Source organism: Pararge aegeria, chromosome 3 (assembly GCF_905163445.1).
Source record: "Pararge aegeria chromosome 3, ilParAegt1.1, whole genome shotgun sequence".
Classification (NCBI taxonomy): Eukaryota; Metazoa; Arthropoda; class Insecta; order Lepidoptera; family Nymphalidae; genus Pararge; species Pararge aegeria.
Genome location: NC_053182.1, coordinates 6,808,633 through 6,833,925, shown reverse-complemented (window position 1 = coordinate 6,833,925; position 25,293 = coordinate 6,808,633). Strand labels below are relative to the sequence as shown.

At 32.3% G+C, this 25,293-nt stretch overlaps 4 protein-coding genes across 6 annotated transcripts; 2 read left to right on the top strand and 2 right to left on the bottom strand.

Annotated features, from left to right (window-relative positions):
• Window positions 1-482: 482 nt before the first annotated feature.
• Window positions 483-5,473, top strand: LOC120636461 (cell division cycle protein 23 homolog). Of its 2 annotated transcripts, XM_039907948.1 has the most exons (7): window positions 487-1,114; window positions 1,590-1,938; window positions 2,330-2,509; window positions 2,723-2,887; window positions 3,569-3,815; window positions 4,508-4,694; window positions 5,182-5,473. In XM_039907948.1, the coding sequence occupies exons 1-7, from the start codon at window positions 686-688 to the stop codon at window positions 5,416-5,418; spliced, it is 1,794 nt and encodes a 597-aa protein (XP_039763882.1). In that variant the 5' UTR covers window positions 487-685; the 3' UTR covers window positions 5,419-5,473. The 2 variants fall into 2 exon arrangements, with proteins under 2 accessions (XP_039763891.1, XP_039763882.1); XM_039907957.1 differs by lacking the exons at window positions 4,508-4,694; window positions 5,182-5,473 and adding an exon at window positions 4,348-4,498 and having other exon boundaries at window positions 483-1,114.
• A 3,529-nt stretch (window positions 5,474-9,002) lies between these two features.
• On the bottom strand, window positions 9,003-12,052 carry LOC120636452 (arf-GAP domain and FG repeat-containing protein 1). Its single transcript, XM_039907936.1, has 6 exons — window positions 11,764-12,052; window positions 11,168-11,680; window positions 10,791-10,930; window positions 10,453-10,518; window positions 10,236-10,366; window positions 9,003-9,391 (listed from the first exon to the last, which is right to left on the bottom strand). The coding sequence occupies exons 1-6, from the start codon at window positions 11,934-11,936 to the stop codon at window positions 9,344-9,346; spliced, it is 1,071 nt and encodes a 356-aa protein (XP_039763870.1). The 5' UTR covers window positions 11,937-12,052; the 3' UTR covers window positions 9,003-9,343.
• A 606-nt stretch (window positions 12,053-12,658) lies between these two features.
• On the bottom strand, window positions 12,659-16,191 carry LOC120637380 (asparagine synthetase domain-containing protein CG17486). Of its 2 annotated transcripts, none has more exons than XM_039909200.1 (8): window positions 15,907-16,191; window positions 15,587-15,832; window positions 15,167-15,338; window positions 14,488-14,699; window positions 13,876-14,282; window positions 13,440-13,617; window positions 12,986-13,227; window positions 12,659-12,897 (listed from the first exon to the last, which is right to left on the bottom strand). In XM_039909200.1, exons 1-8 carry the CDS (start codon window positions 15,955-15,957, stop codon window positions 12,714-12,716), a joined length of 1,692 nt encoding a protein of 563 aa, XP_039765134.1. In that variant the 5' UTR covers window positions 15,958-16,191; the 3' UTR covers window positions 12,659-12,713. The 2 variants fall into 2 exon arrangements, with proteins under 2 accessions (XP_039765134.1, XP_039765135.1); XM_039909201.1 differs by having other exon boundaries at window positions 14,488-14,695; window positions 15,202-15,338; window positions 15,907-16,190.
• A 508-nt stretch (window positions 16,192-16,699) lies between these two features.
• LOC120637044 (regulator of nonsense transcripts 2) lies at window positions 16,700-25,003 on the top strand. Its single transcript, XM_039908639.1, has 10 exons — window positions 16,700-17,607; window positions 18,220-18,432; window positions 18,620-18,871; window positions 20,445-20,587; window positions 21,753-22,047; window positions 22,514-22,729; window positions 22,803-23,849; window positions 23,989-24,138; window positions 24,434-24,579; window positions 24,666-25,003. The coding sequence occupies exons 1-10, from the start codon at window positions 16,903-16,905 to the stop codon at window positions 24,838-24,840; spliced, it is 3,342 nt and encodes a 1,113-aa protein (XP_039764573.1). The 5' UTR covers window positions 16,700-16,902; the 3' UTR covers window positions 24,841-25,003.
• Window positions 25,004-25,293: the final 290 nt, after the last annotated feature.

Below are 25,293 nucleotides of genomic sequence, written 5' to 3'. Positions count from 1 at the left end.
GTAAGGAGAGTCATCTTATATGGGAGAAAAGTTGAAAAAGTGTCCAGTTGTTGCGCTAAATAACAGTTCAAAAATCCTCCACAATGGCGCTGGTGGATGCACAGGGTATGGTATGAATGTAGCAATCGTAGATGAATTGAAGTATGCCGAGTTAAAAAATTTAATGTCATTATCGACTAAAGTAGTTAATTATTGAGAATTTCAACAACTTACGTTGTACAAAATATTGTGGTAAATATAACCTTACAGATTTATTATAACCAAACGTGCGTTTAGAGTGATTTTATTTCGTAAACAGTAAATAGTACGGTATTTATATTTGGCGCTTCTTTTAAGAGTTACCCTGATGCAAATGTGGCGCCATCCTAATTTAATACATTTTGACGACACTTTTTCATATACACAGATGACTCTCCTTACCTCTACCCTCCATAATAGTATCTCGCCAAGCGTCTCTTCGATCAGGCGTTACTTTATCTGAGATCCAAATTTAAACTATAAATACCCTTTCCAAGAAATTTACATCCGTCTAATTATTGTCTGTGTAGTAGGTTTAAAAGTTGTCATATTCAGATGTCAACGATAAAGTAATTTAGTTGTCGTTGGTTGCTGTAATCTAATAATTTCAAAAAACATTAAAATAAAACAGCTAATATTGCAATTAATGTATTAATTCTTGAGCATCATGCAACCCTTACTTAATACTAAAGGTGATATTCAAATAGATTTAAATCAAGTGAGAATTGATATACTGAATGGTATTCGCGAATGTAACGATCGCGGATTAATACAAACTGCGAAATGGTTAGCGGAATTAAATTATGCCCTTAAAGACCATAAAATTAATCAAATAGAACCACCTAGGCCCCCTGAATATGATATCATACCTGAAGAAAGAGAAGCATACAGCCTGGCGAAGAGTTTCTTTGATTGTCAAGAGTACGATAGAGCGGCACATTTTATAGAAAATTGCACAAGTCCTAAGTGTGTATTCTTGCACAAATACTCTCAGTATATGTCGAGTGAAAAAAAGAAGTTGGATAACGCCACTGATACAGGAATGGAAAATATGGAATCAACTCAAGTTTTATTAGATCTTTTATCCTTTTTCAAGGTAAAAATATGCATAAGTCTGACCAATTTGTTTTTTTGCTTAACAACCCTAATATAAAGGTGAACTAAACTGATTGGTATAGAATAGCTAGATAGGTTGGGATAATCTGTTTTTCATTATATGTGTTTGAATTTGAAGAAATTTATCACATAGATAACTTCAAAGTTCTGAATTGAGTAAAAGTTTTGTTGCTTCACCCTTCTGTCTGCTTGCATTGGATTGATATATTTATATTTGCATTACCAAATTGAGTCCCATACCAAACTGTCGTAACTTTTTAGACATACATGGGTTTTAAGCTGAATATCACTTTCTTAAATATAAGCAATGCAAGCAATTTCTGATTCAATATAAGCAATGCAACATTGCTTACATCCAAGAAAGTGATATTCACACTAAAAATCAGCACTAGTATACTTCTTTATATCAATCAAGTTGCAGCAGAAGCTAATAAATTATAATTACATAATTTCAGGCTAACCGTAACACTCTAGATGGATACCTTCTATATTTAGAGGGTGTTGTTTTGAAGAAATTAGATTTGCGGAGTCAAGCTGTCACAGTTCTACAGGCAGCAGTGGCTGCATCACCCACTCTCTGGGCAGCGTGGGTTGAACTCGCAGGCCTTGCTAATGAATATGAGGCCTTAGACTCGTTGCAATTGCCTAAACACTGGATGATGTATTTCTTTGCTGCACATGCATTTGTGGAATTAAAACTGTCCGAGCAAGCTCTTGAAGCATACATGGTTCTTGCTACAGCTGGCTTTGAGAAGAGCACTTATATCACTGCTCAGATGGCTATTGCACATCATGATAGGAGAGGTATGAGAACTTTTGTAATTATATTATTATACCAAAGTTTATATTATGCTAGTTAAACATAACCAATATATACCATCTAAACAAAAGGTTAAATGGGACAATATTGTGAAAAGCAAGTCACAGAGACTACAAACCAAATGCTAACAGCTTAGCAGCATTTAAAAATAATTAAATATCTGAGATCTTTTTTTTTAGTATAGAATTTGAATTGCCAATTAGTTTAATCACTTTTTTAAGTATACAAGAATTTCAACACCCCTTTTTTTTGTTTTATAACTACCCTTTCTGAATGCGATAAGATTTTGAATGCTTATCATCAAAAGTTCATAAAATAAAACAAATTTTTGAAGATTATATTATGTATTTACCTGGGCTCATTTAATTATTGCAGATGTTGACTCCTCACTAACCTTATTCAGAGATCTGTACCAAAATGATCCATACCGGTTGGACAATTGGGATGTCTTCTCACATTTGTTGTATCTCAAAGATAAAAGAATGGAACTGGCAAATTTAGCGCAAAAAGCTGTATCTATAGACAAATACCGAGTTGAAACATGTTGTGTTATTGGTAAGTTTTGCAGTGTGGTTTTTGTGATAAAGTTTAAAAAGATAAAATCTACAGGACTTTGGTTTAATGTTAAGTGGTGTCTTAGCACTAATGTATATTTGTAGCATTTCAAACTTCACAAATTCACTCATCATATCATCTTGCTTCCCATAACATTATATACAAAATTATTGTAATCTAATACAATAATTTTTAATTATTTTTATATTAAAGGTAACTATTACAGTTTAAGAAGTGAGCATCAAAAAGCAGTTCTATATTTTCAAAGAGCTCTATCATTGGACCCACAGTACTTGTCAGCGTGGATACTCATGGGACACGAATTTATTGAACTACAGAACTCAAATGCTGCAATCCAGTGCTACAGGCAAGCTATAGGTAAAAATCTGAATCTAAAATCTCTGTATAAGTAGTAGTAGTAGAGCTATTTGTGACTAGATTGTCGGGGGAAGTATTAACACCATGATTATTTCTGCTGCCAATCAGCATATAGGTGCAATGCTTTGTTTGGATCTTAAGGGCGTGGTATAAATGCGAGGCTTAACATCTACGCCGTCTGCTTGGTCCATCGTCAATAATATCAATAAAAAAAATGATTTATTTAATAAACCAAAATGAAAATTAATTTGAGCATTAAGTATGCTTAAAACTTTTGGATTCTGTTTATAAAATAACTAGATTATTGTGATTGTTTTGTGCATGCTTCTGGCACTTCCTGCCCTGGAATCATGTGTTAAACCTAGTACAAACCTCACCCGTTGTTTATTTTAGTACAAAAGCCCAGTGAGGATTTAAAAAAAAAAAAGAATATTAGAAAAGTTACAAAAATTTCGTTTACCTTCCATTTAAGCTTGTGTTGGGTAGTTACACCACTAATGTACACCTGAGGTTTGACCAGACAATCTCCCATAATGCCAAAAAAAATAGCGAATTTTTGTCCTCGCGATTTAGACTCTGCATACGGAATTTCACCTACCATGCTTTTAATCCGCACCGCACCGCGTGAAATTTGTGCGAAATTATAGATTTTTTTACCTCACTATTTTTATTTGTTTTCAGATGTCAACAGAAATGACTATAGAGCCTGGAATGGTCTCGGCCAAGCATATGAAATTCTAGGCCTTAATGGTTATTGTATTTACTACTATTCAAGGGCGGCCCAACTAAAACCAGATGATTCTAGAATGTTAGTATCATTAGGGGAAGCATATGAGAAGATGGAAAAAATCCCAAATGCCCTCAAGTGCTATTATAAAGCGCATAGCACAGGGGATATTGAGGGAATGGCATTATTTAAATTGGCCAAGTAAGTAATGCATTTACAATTTCACAGTAATATTTCAAAATGTCTAAATGTGGTGTATTTTCAACATTTCCTGGGAAATAGATAAATATAATATACTAGCTGATACCTGCGACTTCGTTCGCATGGATTAAGATTTTTATTCCCGCAGGAACACTCATTTCCCGGGATAAAAACTATTCCAGACTAAAATCTATCTCTACAACAAATTTCAGCCAAATTGGTTCAATCGTTACGACGTGATTGTGTGGCAAACATACAAACTTTCGCATTTATAATATTAGAAGGATTTATGGTATCAAGATTGATACAGTTGTGGAAATTTTTAACTAAGATGTATCTTTAACATTATCTGGGGATAAAAAATAAATAAATATCAAAGAAGTGCCTATGAAATGTTTTTGTATGTTCCAGCCTTAAATTTATTTATATATTACCAAAATGATTAGGTAAAGCGATTATAGCTTCAATTCAGTTCAATACTCCAGCCACGTACCCCTAATTTCTCAGAGTTATATCATATTGTATCACTTAGTTTCAGGAAGAAACTTGCACGCAGTAGAGTTCTCCACGTTTTTATTAAAGTCGTGCGAGCTGTACCAATACACACTTGGCCAACGCGGTGGACTACTTCTTATTCTAAGAGGAGACCCTTTAGTGGGCCGGTTCATAATGATAAGATATAATAATTTTAGATTATACGAGAAGTCCAACATGCCAAACAGTGCTGCAGCGGCGTACACTGCCGCGTGCCAAGAGCCCGCCAACGCGGGTAGCAAGGAGCTACCGGCCGCCCAACGCTACCTCGCGCAATACTACTTACGCTTCTCGCTGATCGATCACGCGGCCCACTACGCCTACAAGTGCCTCGAACACGAGAGTGTAAGTGCATTCTACAAATTAGCTTTCAGAAAAATATCAACATTTTTGGGCTCTTATTGATGAATGTGATGCATCGATATAATATCAGGTATCGAAAACGTATCAAACACATAGTATAAAATAAAAAAACTATTATTAGAAATAATTGTTAAAAATTTCATGAAAAAATATAGTTTATGTATTTCGATATATTGCAATCAATATTATTAGATTTTTTTTTTTTTGTATCAGTACAATATGCGTCGATAACTTTTTTAGTAAACGTCCTTGTTACCCAATGGCCAAACGCCATTAATGGCATCACAAAGACTGAAGTCTACAGGCACTAAACACTGATTTGATTTTTTTTTTAATTCAACTACAAGTTAACACTTGACTGCAATCTCACCAGCGCCCTTTTAGGACAAACTTAAGACCTGAAAGCATGATTGAAAGTTTTAAGCTACCAGAAGACAATTATTTAAATATTTTTATTTGTTTATCACAGACAAAAGAAGCTGGAAAGAATATACTCAAAACAATATCTGAGAAAAGGCTTTCAGCATCAAACTCTTCACAGGCAAATTTCAAACCGGAAGATCTACCAGATGCCATTAAAAATGTATCAACGTCCATCTCCCATGAAACGCCTAAGACTCCATTCCCACTACCTAGCCCTAATGTGACGCCTGACAACTTCTCCACACCAAAGTTTACAAGGCACAATAGCAAATACAAAATTTGACAAACTGTGTCCTTAAAATATAAAATTTAAGATAAATAAAAGTTGTTAAAATGTAGTTTTTTTTAATACATATATTTCTAAAATTTTAAGATGCGTTTCATATTGTTGTAAATTTAACCTTATATTCTTGGGTCAGTCGGCAGGATCTAAGGGGTCAAGTGCCAAAACTTGCTTCATGATTATTACCAATTTAGTTGAATTTCCTTTACTATAAATAAAATTTTGCCATATCTTTATATATATATTTCTTGTGTGCATGTGTATGTCACTGAACTCCTCCTAAACGATGAATGAATTTTTCGGTATGCGTTTGGGTGGCACCCTGGATGGTTTAGATTCACAAATCAGCCCGACAGATGGCGCTGGGGTCCGCTACTTTAATATAATACTGTACTGTACAAATTACTAGAATATTGTTTTAAATGTTATTGTAGAGCAACAATCTTTTTGCAAATAATGATTAAAAAAGTTTTCTGACAAGAAAAAGGGGAAAAATAATGTAAATAAAAAAATATTTCATTTAATTCTTACATCTTTATACAAATTAACAGATCTCAGTGCTCAAAAAGTAAAATTAATTAATATTATTTTTTTTTATTAAATATTACATTAAAATTAAATAAATAGTCAAAGTGCATTGATTTATAAAAGCAAAAGTTGTTCAGTTAATATGCGTGAAGAGATTAATGAAACGGGCACATATGTAACTGACCGCACCACTTTCGCGACACCACGTATGTCGAGTAAAATCAAAACATGTGACGTCGCGTTGCATGGCATTATCAAGTTTCTATGTGTCCATGGCTTAAAACTAATGATAAAATCACAGATAAAGCACGAAATTTGAGAGCTTTGTTCAGAGGTATTAAAAAGACCAATAATTAAAAATTAAATTATCATACAATAATCAATTAGTAATGTATGCCAGTAACATTTTTGATAAAAGCTACATAATTAATTGACATTAAGGATCAATAAAACAATTCAAAGAAAAGAAAAAGTAATCAAGTTTGTAAATAATACTTAGCCTCTTCTATTCTTCTGATTAGTCCCTAATATTATGCACATAACAATAATAATATATAAACTGATTGTATTTCGTGCTTGACTAACGTCAATGAAAATAGTTTGTACACTTAATTTATTTATACAATGCAAATGATCTTAGTGGTATAAGCACAGGAAATTGACTGGACTCGACTTATAGTATTGATATATGAGCTTTATATTATATCATAAGATGACGCTTAAAATGAAAGACACCTGATCAATGTTTGGTACACTCATCATTGTATACTACTAGTATAAAAATATTGATAAGTTACAACTGCAACTGCAACATAAAGCTCACATTCCAATGAAACATTTGAATCTTAAACGATTCTAGGTAGAGCAGTTATTGTTTGCGAAGACCATAACAGACAATGAATACAACAATTTCTGATAGCAATCTTTTTGTGTAGAGGTACAATGTATAAGAATAAAATTTAATGAACGGAACATGTTCTCATCAAGATGTACTGTTTCTTTAGTGGTATCTTATTTAAGTAACTAATGTACTAACTGATTTAATTCTCTAAATTGCTATTGAATTCTGTTGCAAACACGATTAAGTATTACAGGACGAAAATATTACATCACAGCAGGCTACTGACTAAATAGCTCCTAAATATTTAAATATGTATGTATAATTCTGTAAGGCCACAAGCTTAAAATAAACACAATATAATATTGTCATGTAAAAGTCACAATTTTAGGACTTTTTGTTTTAAATTCTATATTTTTAATACATTACAATAATTAATAAAGCTAGGACCAGAATATTAATTAACAGTTATGTATAATTTCACAATTAATTTTTAAATTTCATTCTATGTTTTTTTTTACACATGTAAACATTAACAACATACAAGAATATAATATAAGAATATATTATCATTTCATTGAACTTTAAGGCAGATTGAGGCACTTAAGTTAACAACCGTTATAAGCATATTAGAACACTATGGCAAAATGTAAATACTTATTTGAGTTATTCTGTTACAATAAAAATTAGCTAATATAATATTTGTAGCTTTGTTTGTGCAGTTTTTATAATGATATAGTCAACAACTCTTAACACGTTGGCTGCTGAAAACACAACGTTTGTGTTTGATAACTACGTAACGCGTGTGCGGCTCGAACACGCTAGGCGTGTTAAAGTAAATGTACCTACAAGGATGCGGCCGAACACGCTGGGCGTGTTTTTTCGGCGTTCTGCGAGTGCGGCAAACACAAACGCTGTGTTGTTTAAATATACTGTTAGAGCGGCCTTTACGCAACAAGTGTGTTATACGTTACCGCAAGTACGTTTTATTAAATATTAGTTAAACGTTAACGCAATTACGTTTTATTACATATTAGACAGTATACCTACTTAAAATTCGTTGTTTTGTGAGTTATCTAATCATTATACATGAGTGTTTTTGTTAATAATTCCCATGCCATCGAGAGAATCGACCATCACACGTATAACTAACAAGTTCATATAAAAAACATGTTTTCGACCAAATATTTGCAACAATAGTATAATACCATCGATCACTAAATAATACCCACCTAGATAATTGCATTGTTTTAAAATATTTTATAGGGACGCGAAATAGATATTGATATCGATATAGGATCGTCGTCCTATATTTTAGCATACTCTACAATGTTTTTCTGCAATAAAGGTATCCGCAACATAAGTTTGACGTCTATTTGTATATTTTTTAATATTTGTACGCCTGAGTTCGCCTGCACTATTTTCATTGGTATCGGTATCGTCAATAATTTATTTTATAAATATCGGTTTGCATTCCATTATACCGACAGAATTACAAAACGATGCATCCGCATCCTTATTTTTTCTTATCTTCTTAAATAAACGTTATCGGTGCGGCCAGCGGTACCAATAAACTACTCAGGAATGAGTTACTATTGTTTCGAATTTAAAAGTAAATTTAACAATGGTTCTGTATATTTACTGGAAGGATTATTATATTTAAAATGCATATTATTTTAAAATTTGCTTCTTTGTCGGCAATCCGCATTCGTATGTAAGTAGGTATTTAATACTGTTTTTTTACTTATTTATTTATCATGATTCCTAAATGACATTCACAAGTTACACACAGGTTGACGTTGCCGCGATTTTGAATATAGTAAAATAGTGTACCTACCAGATGTAAAGCCACTATATTTAAAGCTCTTTAGAAAATGATTAATTTTGAAAAAAAGAAAATCTGTGTTGACTACATTAAAGTTTTATTCTATTTTATCCAACAAAAAAATACAAATTGCTATTCAAATGCGACAAGTGTTGGGTTTTCATGTTGTTCAATAAATAAATGAGAAAATACGAGTGATGTAATAACACACCTGTTGCGTAAAGGCCGCATAGCTGTCGCGATAAGTTTAAACACGCCAGGCGTGTGGGGCCGCATGCTCGTAGCGCCTGTTTCGAATACGCTTCACCAGTGCTGAAAACACGCCTAGCGTGTAATCCTGCCGCACTCGTGTACCGTATTTGTTAATGTTAGGCAGCAGTCAACGTGTTAAAAGAATTTTCTAAACTTAACAGCTATTATATAAAGAATTAATTTAAACTGGCAAAACTTGCAGTTATATAGCATGTTACTACTAAACTGCAGTATCCACCATTGGCCAAAAATAATACAAACCAACCCAAGTAGGATCGACTGTAATATAATTTTTAGATTTATTTCACAATTATACATAAGCAAACTGCAAAAGAAACAAGTTTTTTTTGTTACATGTTAAAAACATTCTTCCAAAGGTGTGACTATACCTTATTTATGTCTAGACACATGCTTCACCAGTTGGTTATTGGCATTAATTTTCCTCTGTTCTTACCTTGTTCCAAGGGTTGGTGCTGATGCTATCAAAGGAAAGGATTCTTGGAATTTACATACGCCCCATTGTTGGCAGGCTAGAAAACAATATGCTTTATTTAACCCAGATATATTATCTCTTTACAGTTCTCATTCATGAATCACCAGCTTACTATAAACAAAATATTTTATAAACTGACAGATAAGGAATACTATGAGGAAAACAAAATTGCAATATCTTGTGTATGCTATTAAAGTTTCCTGTTATTTATCAGAGTGACACACTAATGAAATATAAATTTACCACAATTTGTCAATTTACTTGTGGGTAATTGTTATTTGAACAAGATAAGAGTGTTTATTATTAATTAAAACCTAGTTATAATACTGGGTATAATGAGAACCTTTTCATTAAATGGGCATAGGAATTCTCAGAATAAATATTGAAATGTAGGATCAACCTTTTTTATGAGCAATTACAAAGCATATAAAATGCAAAAGTGTCTGTTTGTTTGTTCAAGAAATATATAATTTTAATATACATACAAAATTATGTATTTGATATTTCCTCATAGTATTTCAATACTTCTAATAATGAAAATAGATATTGATAAAAAATTGGCACAAATACTGATTTCGTCCTGGAGGACATAGATACTTCTCATCTCAGAATAACATCAGGAAACTGTTTCTGCAGGATAAAGAAAACCATTATAGTCTATCCAGAGCTTAACAGTTAGCTGTCACGCTGATCTTCATGTCATTATTATCAAAGATATTAACTAAGGCCAAAAAATTGTGTGTTTAGATAGATCTAAACAACTATTTCACCGATAGCTGAAATCCTGTTGAAGGATACTTTTTGGCCAGATAAAACAAGACATGATCTAAGGCAATAGTTATATAATGGAATAAATTATTGTTATTATAAAGCTTTCTTACCATGAAAGGATTAACAGGCATAGGGGATGTTGCTGCATTCCAACCTCCATTAAAGAATGGGTTTTTATTAGCAAATATATCACTAGTTGTAGCACTTTGAAATGGATTACGATTCATATTTTTAACCTCATCTAAAAATAATCAAACCTCAAGTTTATTAAATTAGTTATTCAGATATAAATTGTTTCTTAAATATGAATTTTATTTATTTACATACCCATGTTCTGCATATTTTGCTGTCTTAAAGCCAAATCTAAATCTGCCAAAGCCGCATAACGATCATCTGAAATTGAGTAATAATTTAACTAAACAGGTAATACTTATAAGGATAAAAAAATGTATAATGAAACTTGGGCCCACTTTAATGAACCTTATTTTGAAAAACATTGTGACTTTACAGATAGGTACAGTAAGATTCAAACTTTGTCATTGCAGAGTGAGTGAAACTTCTTGCAGGTAGTCTACTGCATCGTCTCACCACCCCACCACCCTTTGCATTGAAATGTACAAAGTTTGAGTCATACAGGTTAAACTTAAGTTTTAAAAAAATCTTACTTGATGTAGATTGAGGGGAACCAAATGCATTAAAAACTGGATAGTTGTTCAAAGATGGTTGTGTCAAAATATTGTTGTTCATACTGCTGTTGTACTGTGCACTGTTGTAAATGTTTGCAGTAGAGAAATCAACAGGAAAACTGAAAGAAAACATTAACACTTATACTTTGTTATTATATGTGTTATCGATTAAAATTGGATGTATACTCTTAAAGTATATCTAGGTATGATAGAAAATGTAAGACTGCCTTTGCATTTTTCTGCATAACATCTGCAAGTATATGGTTAAAAAAATTGCCTACACATCCCTTTGGCTAAGTTAAAATTTTTATGAATGGCTGAAAATCAAAGTGTGGGTAGAAACTCTGGCAACTTACTCAGGTACAGGTACTTGGTTCGGAACTGCAACTGGAGCTGAGGGCATCTTATTTACCATTGACTGAGTAAAATTGTTTACTGGCCTAGGTAATTTGTGCATGGTTTCACTGGCAGTTGTTGTATTACTCACTATTTTCGCAACATTCACCATATTATTATTATTATTGCTGGACATCTTTGTGGACTGGGGTGTAATTGAAATCAAAGAAGTGGCTGCACCCACATTACTTGCCAACTTGCCTTTACTTTTATTTTTTAATGATGAATTTCCATTTGTGACTGGTGCAATATTGAGCGGCGATTCGAGATAATACCTCTTTTTTTCATACTTATCCGACATGAAATCTTTTACGCTTTGCTCATCAGTAAAGTTCACACTTTCACCCTCGTAAAGGCCTAACCACACGCGTCGGCAATAATCATTTCCTCTTACTTTTATGAATTCTATCTCTTCTGGTGCAAAAGTAGCCATTGAAATAGACTTTACGCGATGGGGCGGTGTGAGCCCGCGCCTGAAACATTAGTCATTTTAGCTTGAAGAAGGCTTTGTTTGTTGTTATCATTACCTATCTAAATAACGCAAAAGAATACTTACAACATTCCCGAACATTTTGAGCACACAAAGGAACCAATTGTAGTATTGACGTACGTAGGCCCTCTCTGATTACAGTCTAAACAATATTTATTCCCGTTTAATGATATAAGTTCTCGTAAGATTTCTAAATTTTTGTCATCTTGTTTGCGACGGCTCGCAGCCATTTTCGACATGTAAAATTAACTTTTTCTTTTGGTTTTTCCTTTCGTTGTAAACTCTAAAGTTGACAAGTAACTGTCATTACAGTCAACTGTCGAGTAATGTCATATTTATTACGGCATAGACTAAAAAAAGGTATATGCCAAAAACATTATAGATCTAAAAAAAAAGTTTCAGCCTATGCAACTGTGTTTGTATTCTCATTGCGTCAATACTTGTGTTAACGTATACTCATCGATATCAGACTTTTAAAGGCCGATAGTTTTACTAGGTACACCACTAACTAAATCCATTGTAAGGGTGGGTTGCAAGATTATATCTGTTATGTTGGTTTTGCAATGTTTGTAGATTTCTTAAGCCTTGTATATTTTTGGCCACTGTTACGACCTGGTTTTACTAAAATCATAAATTAATAACTTAAAATTATTTATTTTTTTATTCCGCTTCAAGTTAACCCTTGACTGCAATATCACCTGAATGGTGGCTAAAAATAATGAATGTTAGTGTTGGCTGTTGTCATTTAATAAACAAACTTATTAATTATGAACGCTTTTATTATGCTTAAGCCAAGATTCAAACCCGTCAGTTTTTCCCCCATTTTTGCGTGATGAGTCTGCCTAACTATTAAGTTGTTAGATCTTTCAAAAGAACCGAGACCTAAGTGGCTTAATGCCTGTATAAAAAAAAAATATGTAGACTCTAGTTATGTTAGTGGAATCTAAAAATAACAATTCAACTGTATTTAGTAGTTTTATTTTTTATACGAAGACTTAAAAATTTTTGCTCATGACTCATATATCAATAAAAGTGCTAGATACGTCGCTGCCTTTTTGCTTACTGTTAGCTATTCTCGATCCAAATTGCAGAGCCCTTTTTGGAAGAGTTACAACCTCAGTCAGCCCAATATGAAGAGCTGTAAGTCTCAGAATCAGTTTATCGCCAATTCCACATTCTAAACTAGCACTTGGAAAGCATCTGAAAGAGGATTCATCACAATAGAATATTTTCAGATAACATATTTTAAAACAACATGAAGCATGCAAAAAATCAAAGTTTGTCTTACTTCAGCCATGGTTTCAGTTTTAAAACATAATCAACAAGATCCTCATCTAAGTATGGCATCCTTGGCTGTCTACCATGATCACAAATAACTCTGTTATCTCTGGCAAGATTTCTAAATGATATTCGTTTCCAGTCTAATATGAGTTCCTTAGACAAACCTAACCAACCCCTCCGTTTGAAAGCATTTCTATGTCTTGTGTAGCCACCAAATAGTTCATCAGCCCCGGAACCAAGTAATAAAATCTATGAAAACAAAATAAGACAAACTTAGTTATATGAATTTCGTTTAGAAAACCGCTGATCTTTTTGACTTATATTTCATGTTGTATTGGACCTTTATTTGGTGGTTTGATTGAACCTCTCAAGGTTGAATAAGAAGGGATTCATAATCCCTATTAAGTTAATTGATTATTAATTTGTAATTATTTTAATAAAACATTTTTTTTTAAATTTACCCTACAAGTTGACACATCATTGTTCTTCTCTAATCCACCGCCTGCAGCAAACCATAAAGCTGTACCCAGACTTTCATCCAATATTGTACGTCTTGGGTAGACCAAGTCACCAATAGTCAAGGCCTGGTAATACTCTAGTTTTTCTCTAGGTATATTTACTTCATGAAAGACCCACTGCCTTAAAAAAAAAATAAACATATGTGTGAGGATAATATTATGTTAGGTTCTGTTAAATATAGATTTTCAATCACTGTAACTTCCCACATAAATTATTATTATTTAAAAATATTTCATTAGGGGAGTTGAATAGATGGTGGAAAGACGTAAAAACAAAAAAAAGGTAAATTATTATTAATTACTAAAGAAGAAAGTTGTTTTCATTCTCACTGACCCCCTACAATTATTTTGACAAGCTGGACATTCTAATATTCATTACCTCAATTTACATATGTTTTTTAGCTCTTCAAATGATTGACGGCCTGTGATTCTATCTGGAACCTCATAAGAAGAATTAGTCTTAGTTGTGAATGCAACATTGATAAGATCTATGGGCTGATTTTTGGGCACATATTTATTTGCAAGAATTGCTAGAATTGTACAATCCAAACCACCAGAGAACAGTATTCCTGTAGTACAATGACAGCATAAAGTGGTTTCCTTTTTTATACAGTCTTTGCATTTCTTTGGTTGAATCTCCAATCGAACTTTAACACTTTTTTCTAATAACTCTGCTATTTTTGTAACAGTATTCAGTATGACAGTATTTTCCAAAAGATTTTTCATAATTGTTAGTTTATCATTGTGTTTCTTAGAAACATTTTCTATTTGTTCAATAACATTATCCTGAAATATCACATAACTTTATATTGCAACAATTTATTGTTGTTTTTCTTTTTTATCACTTGATAAAAAGTAGTGTTTTATTTTAAAAACTTATGTTTATTTAGAAATAATTTAAGTACTTAGTTAATAATAAACAAGTAGGTAATTAAATAAGAAAAATAAAAAAAAATGGATTCAATAATTCTGAACTACAAATTGTACTTACCTCATCATTTAGGTCCAATGTATCAAAATTAATAACAAATTCATCATCTGACAAAAGTTGTTGTTTTTGAACATTTTGTGTCCATTCTTCTACAGAGTATGTTTTGCAAATGTTTGTATCTTTGTCCCAAGTGTATAAATTTATTCGGTTTTCATTTATGCTTAGTTCATAAATATATGTAGCTGGTACTTCAATGCATGGGTACTTTCTGCCTTAAACAAGAAGATGAATTAAATTATGACTCTTAAAACCTTTCACCTTTTATCCAACATTTTCCCAGAACAGAATTATAATAATAATCAGCTATACACAGATTTTTCTACAGCAGATAATGGGGGGAAACCCCATGAATGCAGGTGCACAGTGCTGCATAATCTTGAATAGTATGTAGTTCTCAGTAATGGTTGTCATGTAGTTTTTGCAGGTAACAATGCTAATTCTGTTGTACTTAAATTTCTAAACTAAATTGGCATGTGTAGTGCAATCCTTTTTTAGGGAATATGGCGAGAAAAAGACAGAACATCTAAACTTGAATGTTTAGATATTTGTTTATAACATAATCTGCACCAATATTCCAGAAACTATAGGCATTGGCACAACTGTTAGGACAAGCCTTCTAGTGATTTAAAGGAAATGAGTAATTTTACTAACGGAAGACTACAGAAAATTTTGTACTAACCTAATACATTACTGATAACAAAAGAACTGCCAGACCTGTGGAAAAGCAAAGAGTTCCTTCCAATTCTATCTCTTGAGAAAAACAAGTGATGAGAAACTTTATCATAATATATTAAGCTAAATGGACCTTTGAACATCTTTATTTCTGATATAATTTGTTCTGCAGTCTGACTCTGTAACATAAGATAACATATTGTTAGCATTGCTATTATTCAAATGATACATTTTTATTGCATAGGAATTAGATTAAGGATAACAATAATATTTGAATGCCACTGTAGCAGATTGTTGTTTCACTTTATTATTTATTGTTGAATTGCCACAATTTGTGCAAATTAATAAATTAAATAATAATGTTATATTATGATGATGTAATTTAAACTTCTTTATTCTTTAAAATGTAATTCATTTGTAAACTTACTTTACTTAATTTCTCCATAATGAATTCTGTGTCACTAATTTTAGTATCCCAAGTTCTGTCGAAAATGTCCCCATTGAACAGAAGAATGCCTTGCTCCTTAATAACAGGTTGTTCTGTAGGATTAAGCCCCTGCATCCATAACACTGAACCACAAAAGTATAAGCTTGTTACATCATTTATAACAAGTTCAGTTGAATTGATACAATCAGGCCCTCTGTTTTTTATTCGTTGCAGAATCTGTTCATCCTTTAAAATAATTGCAAATGAAAAAAATAACAAATAAAAAAAATAGCTTATACATTTAATAAAATTGTATTAACCTCCATTATTGTACGACCGGAATTTCGAATCTCAAATAAAATACCACACATGATAGTTGGCTTTTTTAAATTAAAAAATAATATAAAAGCTGTTTCAGATAACTTTTCCTCTGCCTATTTTAATACTGATGTTATTATTAATTTAATTTTAACGGGCATTATTGAAACCAATAGCGAAGAGATTGTTAGTTTCATTTATAACCTAAATTAAATTCCGAAATTAAATTTTTTTTTTTTTACATAGAGTACATTTACAATACTTTTTTTTTCCTTTTAATGTATACAGATTAGCCAATGGCAGGTGTACTACTTAGAAGTATTTTTAAATATAACCAAGACTAAAATCTAAGAACAATCAATAACAAATAGAATCAGGCCTAAAATAAAACGGAGGTCACCTATATCTTATTAATTTTTTTAAAGTATCACTTTAAAAAATTGTATTACTTTCTATTATTTCACAACAATTCACAAATTAAATGTGAAAATTGATGCCTTAGATATCATAATATTAACATTTTAAAAAGTATTATTTGCTATACTGCTTTTCTGGTCAAACTACAAAAATAAAGTATTTTTCCCAATTTTTTAGTGCACCTTTTCCAAAGATTTTGTGCTTCTCCCTCTCTAAAGTGAACTTTTCGTGCACTATATTTATGTATAAATAACAAAATTTCATTGCTATTTTAGTCCTGATTCCAGGTATTATTTATTGTTCCTAGATATTACCACTCTTGTATTCATAAGCTTACTGAGCCAGTCTGTCTGGGATAGCCGACGGTCTGTTTTATTGGTCTGTGGCTGCTTTTGAGTTCTGACGTTAGGTATTTGTAATTTACTGGTCTGTGCGTTTGATTTTTGTAAATAATGTGTGCTCTATTTGTGAATTGTGAATAATTCTCATAGAGATTGATTATTCTCAACGCAACTGAATTAGTGACTCAAATTTTGAATTTATTTTATATTTAGAATGATCTGATTTTATACCAAACCAATATGACATCAAACGAAAAAGAATCGGATAAAAATGAAGACAAGTCCGGTGAGAATCTACCTACGGAGAATAATGAACAAAATGATAGACTTGCTCTTACGGAATACGTATCAAACCTAGAAGCTAGGATAAAAAATAAGTCTGATTTGCGAAATCAGAACTTAAACTGTATCCGTCCGCCGGATAATCACTTTTCTAAACTAGATTCAGGATTGAAGAAAAACACAACGTTTGTTAAAAAGTTAAAATCATTTAGCGCCACGCAACTGGATACACTTTCTAAAGACTTAAGTGTACTTAATCTAACAAAATACATATCTGAAGTGGCCGCAGCTATCGCCGAAGCAAAACTTAAAATGTCCGATATCTCTGCTGCAGTGAACCTTTGCTCCGTCTTACATCAAACATATGGTGAATTCTCTACTTTTTTTTTTGAAAACTGGCAAAAGATTTTAACGTTTAAAGCAACTGATAAAATTACTAACTCGTCGAAATTGCGAGTGGATTTACGCTTTTATGCGGAGTTGGTTGCTGTTGGAATTTTTACCAACAAAATGGGACTGCCCCTATTAGGCAATGTCCTTACCGTCCTAATAAATATGGATAAAGAAGATCACAATAATATTTCTATATTATTATCATTTTGTAAACATTGTGGTGAAGACTATGCTGGGTTGGTACCAAAAAAGATCAAAGATACAGCAGAGGTAAGTTATTACAACTTGATTCACTAAAATCAAGAGTCCTCAGTTGTTGGGGCTCCTTTTTATGTTGGTCAGTATATCTGTAGATAAGTGTTGCTTACTTACTAACAAATAGAAGTAAATTTGTGTTTTCTTTTGTAGGCATTATAGTATTGGCTCACATAAAGATGAGAGATTTAGATATGACAGTTTTTTAACCACAATCAAAGAATAATTTTGGAGGGTAGGCGGAATGTTAGTTGCATCCACATCATAACAATGCATTTAGTTAGCCACTATTCTTTATAGTGTAAGCATGTTAATTTTACATTTGTTTAAAGTTATCCTACTTCTGTGTGCTTTGTAGTGTACAACAAAAGTAACATTCTGGTAAACCGGCAACAAAACAGTTATTTATTTTATGGATATACATTGACCTGAAGCAATGCCAACCCAAAAAACCTTCCAATGTTAAGACAACTATAATAATTATGGTCAAAGTATAGGGGTCAACATGTTTGTCCACCATGTGCATATGTGTTGACCAACATGAAGAAGAGCCTTTATGCTAAAACTGATTCTAGAACTTTTTGTACTAGTGTTTAACATATTCATTCTTTGATTTTTATTTTTCAGAAACATAATGTTACTATTCCTAGAAACACATTTTTAACAGCTGAGAAACAGGCTGTTGTCAGAAGTCTACTTAAGGACTATTTTCTATCACTTACAAAGCATTTGTTAGCTGAGAGAACCCAACTGCAAGCCCTACATGCGGCTAACCAAAGAACTTTGCATACTAGAGGGGAATTGTCACAAGAACGTAAAGACCAATTAGAACAACATCAGGTATAAACCTTAAAATAAAGCAGATCTTTATCATAAGCTTGTTGAAATAGAGGATTTTTATAAAACCATTATAATTTTCAAAAAGGCAATAAACATCATCATCATTTTCAGCCTTATGATGTGCCATTGCAGAGTATAGTTGAAAATTTATACCAATAAAAACTACCAAAACTTTCCATATTTATAGGCCACCTATGATAAGCTATTAGTGGGAGCACAGAACTTTGCTGAGGTACTTGGGGAAGAATTGGGAGAAGCTGGTGAGCCACCAACACTTACCTATACTGTAATAGAGACACCAGGCACTGTGACCATTGGTGGAAATGAAGAAATCATCATGCAAGCTGGCACTGATCCCTGGCAAGATGAAGACACTAGAACATTTTATACATGTCTTCCAGATCTTAAGGTTTTCATGCCAAATTATCAGTTAAAAGAGGTAAGGGTTTTTCTTGTATAATGTATTATGAAAATTAAGCTTAATTTGCTATAGTTCGCGAAAAGTAGGAAAATCTGTATGGTGTCATTTATAATTTCTGCAATCCTTATACTCCACACCAAATAGATCTTTAGCAATGTACCCTCTATGCACATTTTGCTCTGAAACCTCACATCACATGCTCAGGAGATGTTGACTTTACAATGAATAATTGTTAAGAAACAATTCTTAACAATTATTCATTGTAAAGTGTTGAGTATAAGTCTACTTTTAATCCTTTCACTATAAATAACCAAGTACTCAAACAATCAGACAAGGATAAGGACCTTGGATTAGTTTTAGACTCCAAATTAACGTGACATAGTCGTATAGAATATATCCAAGCTAGGATAGCATCACTTACTGGAGCCCTGCGGAGATCTACCCAATGTATAGCAAAAAAATTCTGCACTATTATTTACAAATCATTAGTAAGCCCGTTATTAGAATACCTCATACAAATATGGGGAAGTGCATATGATACAATCCTCAAAATTAAACAAATTTCTCAAAACAAACTCTTGAAAACCTGGTTCCAACTAGATTATCGTTATCCAACTAAACAACTTTATAAATAAAATTAACAAACTTTCCCTTAGTCAGCTGTATAAATACAAAACATGCATACTAGTTACCAAAGTCATACATACACAAATTACTTTTAAAACTAAATCACATCTAAATACACGAAATAGGCATAAATTAAGATTACCCAAGACTAGAACTAAGTATGGCAGTAAAACTATACAGGTTGAGGGAGCACTACTAAACAAAGATATTTTTTGCGAGAAATCTTTTAAAAATAAGCTAAAAAAGCATTGTTTAAATTTTTTGTAAACGCGCCACCTTTTTTAATTTTTGTGTTTGTTTTGTTTTGTATCACACTAACTAGATAACATACTAATCTAACAGACTAATCATTAAATATCTTTAAATCACGGTTAAAAGACTATTTCCTGTCTATGTATGTAGCAAAATATCTATGTATTTTATGTGTATGTTTAAATAGTAATATGTATTTAAGTTTATATATTGATATATATATATATTGATATTTATATACAAATATATAAATATATATGTTTTACTATATATATGTAGTATTAGTATGTAATGTTTATAATTAGCACAATTTAATTATTGCACTATCCCGTTTTCTCTAATATGTTTCTTCAACCAAAGGTTGTCTGGAGGAGATCGCTTCAAGCGATAAGACCGCCTTTGTGCATATGTATAGTTTTTATTTTGAATTTTTTTTGTTAACCTGATTTTATATTTGTATGTGCAATAAAGACTTTTTCTTCTTCTTCTAGATAATATACTACTACTTCTTTATGGTAATTTTAATTTCTCATTCAGTGAAACTGTTTCTTTTGAGAATAAATATCTCTTTAAACCTAATCCTAGTTATGTAGTCGAAACTTGAATACCTTGGCAACATATAAAAAAAAGCCTCTTATAAAAAAGGCTGCTATTTCAATTCAAACTATTTTAGTTAAGTTAAATAACTTTTTACTTTAAATAATATGTACAGGCAATCAAGAGTAAAACGGAAACTGTTACTGAAGAAATGCTAGATGAAGACTTAAAAGAAGATGAGCTTAGTGATAGTGAAGAGCCTCTAGTGGTGGCTGATGTGGAGCAAGAGGAGTCACAGCCTGCAAATGTTTCCAACAAGTTGGTTCCTTTATATATACTAATATTATAAAGAGGTCATGTTTTTTAGTTTGCCAGATTGTGACACTGTTGGGGGTAATCTCAGGATGTATTGAATCAATTTTGAAAATTCTTTCACCTATATAAAGCCACATTATTTGTTATTGCCATAGGCTATATATTAACCTGAAAACTGAAAAGACCTTTTTATAGTAGTTGGATTTGCAAAGTGAGTTGGAGGAACGAAAACGTTTCTTATGACCGCCGTCTTAACGATGATTGATAATGCCTACAAAAAAGTCAAGAACAAAAAAGTGACAGCATATTTATAACGTTTATATTTAAGGAACAAAAAGTTTTTTTATACTAAAAAAATAAAAACATCGTTAGGTCATATTATCAAAATTATTCTGAATTCTTATCAAAATAAGTTACAAATATCAAAATAACTTATCGTCTCATGTACTGAAAACAATAGACTTTGCCTTTTTACTGCATATAATTCGGTCAAATGGTTAAAGAGATAATACGACATATTATGTATGGAACTGCGACCAAGTCGTTTAATCTTTTGAGTTAAGTATATGTTCAACATGTCAATCTACTTAGAAAAAAATCTGTATTAGCTTATTGGAACTCCTGAAGGTATAATATTTTTGTACCAATTAATAAAATTACATCTAATCTTATACTAATATATAAAGCTGAAGCAGAGTTTGTTTGTTTGTTTACTTGAACGCGATGATCTCAGGAACTTCTGGTCTGAGCAGAAAAAATATTTCAGTATTAGGTAGCCCAATTATCGAAAAAGGCTATAGGATATATATCGTCACGGTAAGACCAATGGGAGCATAGCACCAATGGGAAATGTTTCAAAATCGGGGGTTTTTTTTTACGTAAACCGTTAAATTTTCGATAAAATCAAGACAAAGTTGTTCTCTTTCAAAAGTTCTAAAAAAAATGTCCGGGACAGCATGTCTTTTAAGATTGACTTATACGCAGAAGAAGTAGCGAGGGAACGCTAATACTAAAACATAATTGTTTTTTGAAAATTGTTAAATCAAATGGATTACAAAAAATTACCAGATAATTGTAAATAAATTACATTATATCTGTTAGTTAAAGATGCTCATAAAATAACAATTTCAAACTTAGCATCATTAACATTTTTTTTTATTGATTTCAGGTATGCCCTTGAAGCATTTTTGAATGAATTGCCAAACTGCATCAACAGAGAAGTAATGGACAATGCTGCTGTTGATTTTGTTTTGAATCTCAATACAAAAAATAACCGAAAAAAATTAACAAGAGTTCTCTTTAGTGTTGCCAGAACAAGGCTTGATTTGTTGCCATTCTATTCAAGATTTGCAGCCATACTGTATCCAGTCTTACCTGATGTTTGTGTAGATCTTTGTCAGATGCTAAAACAAGATTTTAAATATCATGTTAGGAAAAAAGATCAAATCAATATTGAGTCAAAGGTAAAATATTACTTTTTCCACACTATTAATTAAATTTGATAAGTTTCTAATCTTCTTCTTTAGGTGCCTCTCCAACTAGTGAAGGTTGGCCGTCAGTTTTCGATAATTTTCCTTTTCTCTCGCGAGGCTAAACAGCTGGGCGGCACTCGCGATCCCAGTCCACTCTCTAATGTTGCGCAACCAAGACTTCCTCATGCGACCGATGCGTCTCTTTTCAGCAACTTTGCCCATCATTATCAGTTGCAGTAGCCTGTATCTGTCATGCCAAAGCACATGCCGTAGATAAGCAACTTTTTTCTTTTTGGCGGTCCTCCAAAGTTCGCGCTGACAACCAACTCGTCGCAAGACTTCCCCATTGGAAACCTTTTAAGTCCAACTGATTTTCAGCATGCGTCTCCTGAGATCCTCTTTGATGAAGAATTTGAAATTGAATTAATTGTAATAACACATTGTATTTCTGTTGCAGATCAAAGTAGTAAGGTTCATTGGGGAATTAGTAAAATTTAGCCTTTACTCTAAAATGGAGGCTTTGTATTGCTTGAAAGTTTTACTTCATGATTTCAAACATCATCACATAGAGATGGCCTGCAATCTATTAGAAACTTGTGGGAGATATTTATACTGCAACCCAGACACGCACCAAAGAACCATGATTTACTTGCAGCAAATGATGAGAAAAAAGGTAACTTGTATTGTATTTATAAAAACTTTGTTTAAAAACCACTAAATCTAATAATATAAACTGTTTTTTTAAGACTGTTTCAGCACTAGACTCTAGGTATGTTACACAAATAGAAAACGCATTTTATTATGTTTGCCCCCCTGAAACACCAACTCAACCGAAGGAAGAAGAACCACCAATGCATCAGTTTATTAGGAAAATACTTCATGAAGATCTACAAAAGAGTAATGAAGAGAAAATTCTAAGGTTAATGAGAAAACTTAACTGGGATGATGATGAAGTTTCTTCAGTAGCAATACAGCACTTAGCAGGTGGATGGAGAGTGAGGGCCAGTGCTAGAAGAGCCTTGGCACGTTTAACTGCAGAGTTGGCAGCTTGGCAGGAAGCAGTCGCGCCAGCTGTTGTAGATACTATACTTGAAGAAATAAGAGTGACCATGGAAGACCCGCATCCACGATACAATCAGAGAAGAATAGCAACTGTTAGATATCTTGGGGAGCTATATAATTATAAACTTTTAGACTCAAGGGATGTGTTTACAGTACTCTATTCCTTTATCACTTTTGGAGTAACAAATGAACACAGCAATGTTTCCCCACTAGATCCGCCAGACAATGTATTTAGAATAAGATTAGTTTGTGCATTGCTTGAAACCTGTGGAGCATATTTTAACAGTGGGTCAAGCAAAAAAAGGCTAGATTATTTTCTAGTGTTTTTCCAAAATTATTATTGGTTCAAATATTCCGATCCATTTTGGACTGAAGAAAATCAATTCCCCATATATGTCAAATATATTTATCAAGAGTGTTTGACTAGTTTAAGGCCGAAAATAGTTTTGTATACAAGTTGGCAACAATGTAAGGATGCACTTGAAGAGATTAGATTAACGTTGTATCCAGAATTGGGTGAAGAGGAACAATATGATAATGATGACCTAGGAGAAGACAGTGCTGCGGATGGGTTAAACACTATTATTGAGACAGATGACGAAACTGACAATCCAACAATGCTTGAAGAAAGTTCTGATGAAGATCCTATTACGGAGAATGCTGGTAATGACGATAATGATATACAAGCAGATGAAATGGCCATGGAATCACGGCGGCCTACACCTAAGCCGGTATATTATATTATTTTTAAGCTCTTAAATGCTCATCTAATTGAAAAAGTCTTATTAACACATAAATTGAAACTTATTTAGATTAATCATTATGATAGAGTTAAGGTTTAGGATAATAATTAATTTTTAAATTTTCTAGGTTGAGGATGTTGAATTTGAATCAGCGTTTGAAAAAATGGTTATGGAAAATATTGCAGACCGACAGCGCGAGAACAGACCACAACAAAGAGATATAGCTGTACCGATGACATGTCGACAAACAACAAAAAAGACTTATGAACAATTGCTGGTACAAATTTATCCTATCAGATATTTTGTTACCTGCCTTTATTTTTAAATAGCTGTTGCCCCTAACCCTTGCCCCTGCACTTGTTTCGGTTTTTTAAAACTCCAATGGGAAGTATTTGCTTTCCCGGAATAACAAGTATCTCATGACAAAAATTAGCATAGAGATAGCTATCATATATATATATCCATCCTGGAGTAGGACATACGATACTTCTTAACCTGGTAATGCGCATGAGGACCATTGTTTGCAGATTAAAATAACAAACTATGTTCATTAACATTTTTTTTATGTACAGCAAGGTGACGCAGGTGTTGAGTTTGTGCTGATGGTTAGAAAAGGAACAAAACCACAGTATAAATCATTCAATGCACCTCCGGAACTGGCAAGCAATTTACAACAACAGGCTTTAGCTGATAAACAAGAAATGGAGAGAGTAAAACGGTATGTACATTTTTTATTTTATCAGGTACATTTATCAATTTTAGAATGTTGATAGTAACTTATATATTATATTATGTAATTTTCAGTTTAACGTTAAACATATCTGAGAGGCAAGAAGAAGAAGAGTACAGTGCAGAAAGCGGAGGCGGGTCAGGAGGAAGTGGAAACCCTAATAGAGGGCAGCATGTCCGGCAAAAATATCAACATCCAAAAGGGGCCCCAGATGCTGATCTTATATTTGGTCCCAAGAAGTTTAAATAGATATGTTACATATTTGCATAATAAATATATCTACAATTTCTATTACTTTTCGATTACTAATACCTATAAATTAATAATCTAGGTTGAAAAAATGAAATTGTATGATATCTTGAGTTTTATTTTCAGAATTAATTTTGTGAAATATATTTACTTATGTAATCCACGAAAAGCTTGTTTTAATAAATTATTAAGTTCCTTGAGTAAAATTTGGTTTTTTTGTAAATAAGTTTTAAGCAATTTGCAAAGTTCCTTGCTATGAAAACCTTACCAAAACGAGAGTAGTAGTTTACAAGGTAGACAAAAATATGAACGAACTACAAAGGAAAAAATTATTAGTTCGAATAGGTATGATATATTAGGTAAATACTAGATGCTACAGCTTTCATACAGGAGAAATATTGTGACTTCTTTCGGACTTGTCTGCACTTCGGCATCAATATTTAATACCAATAA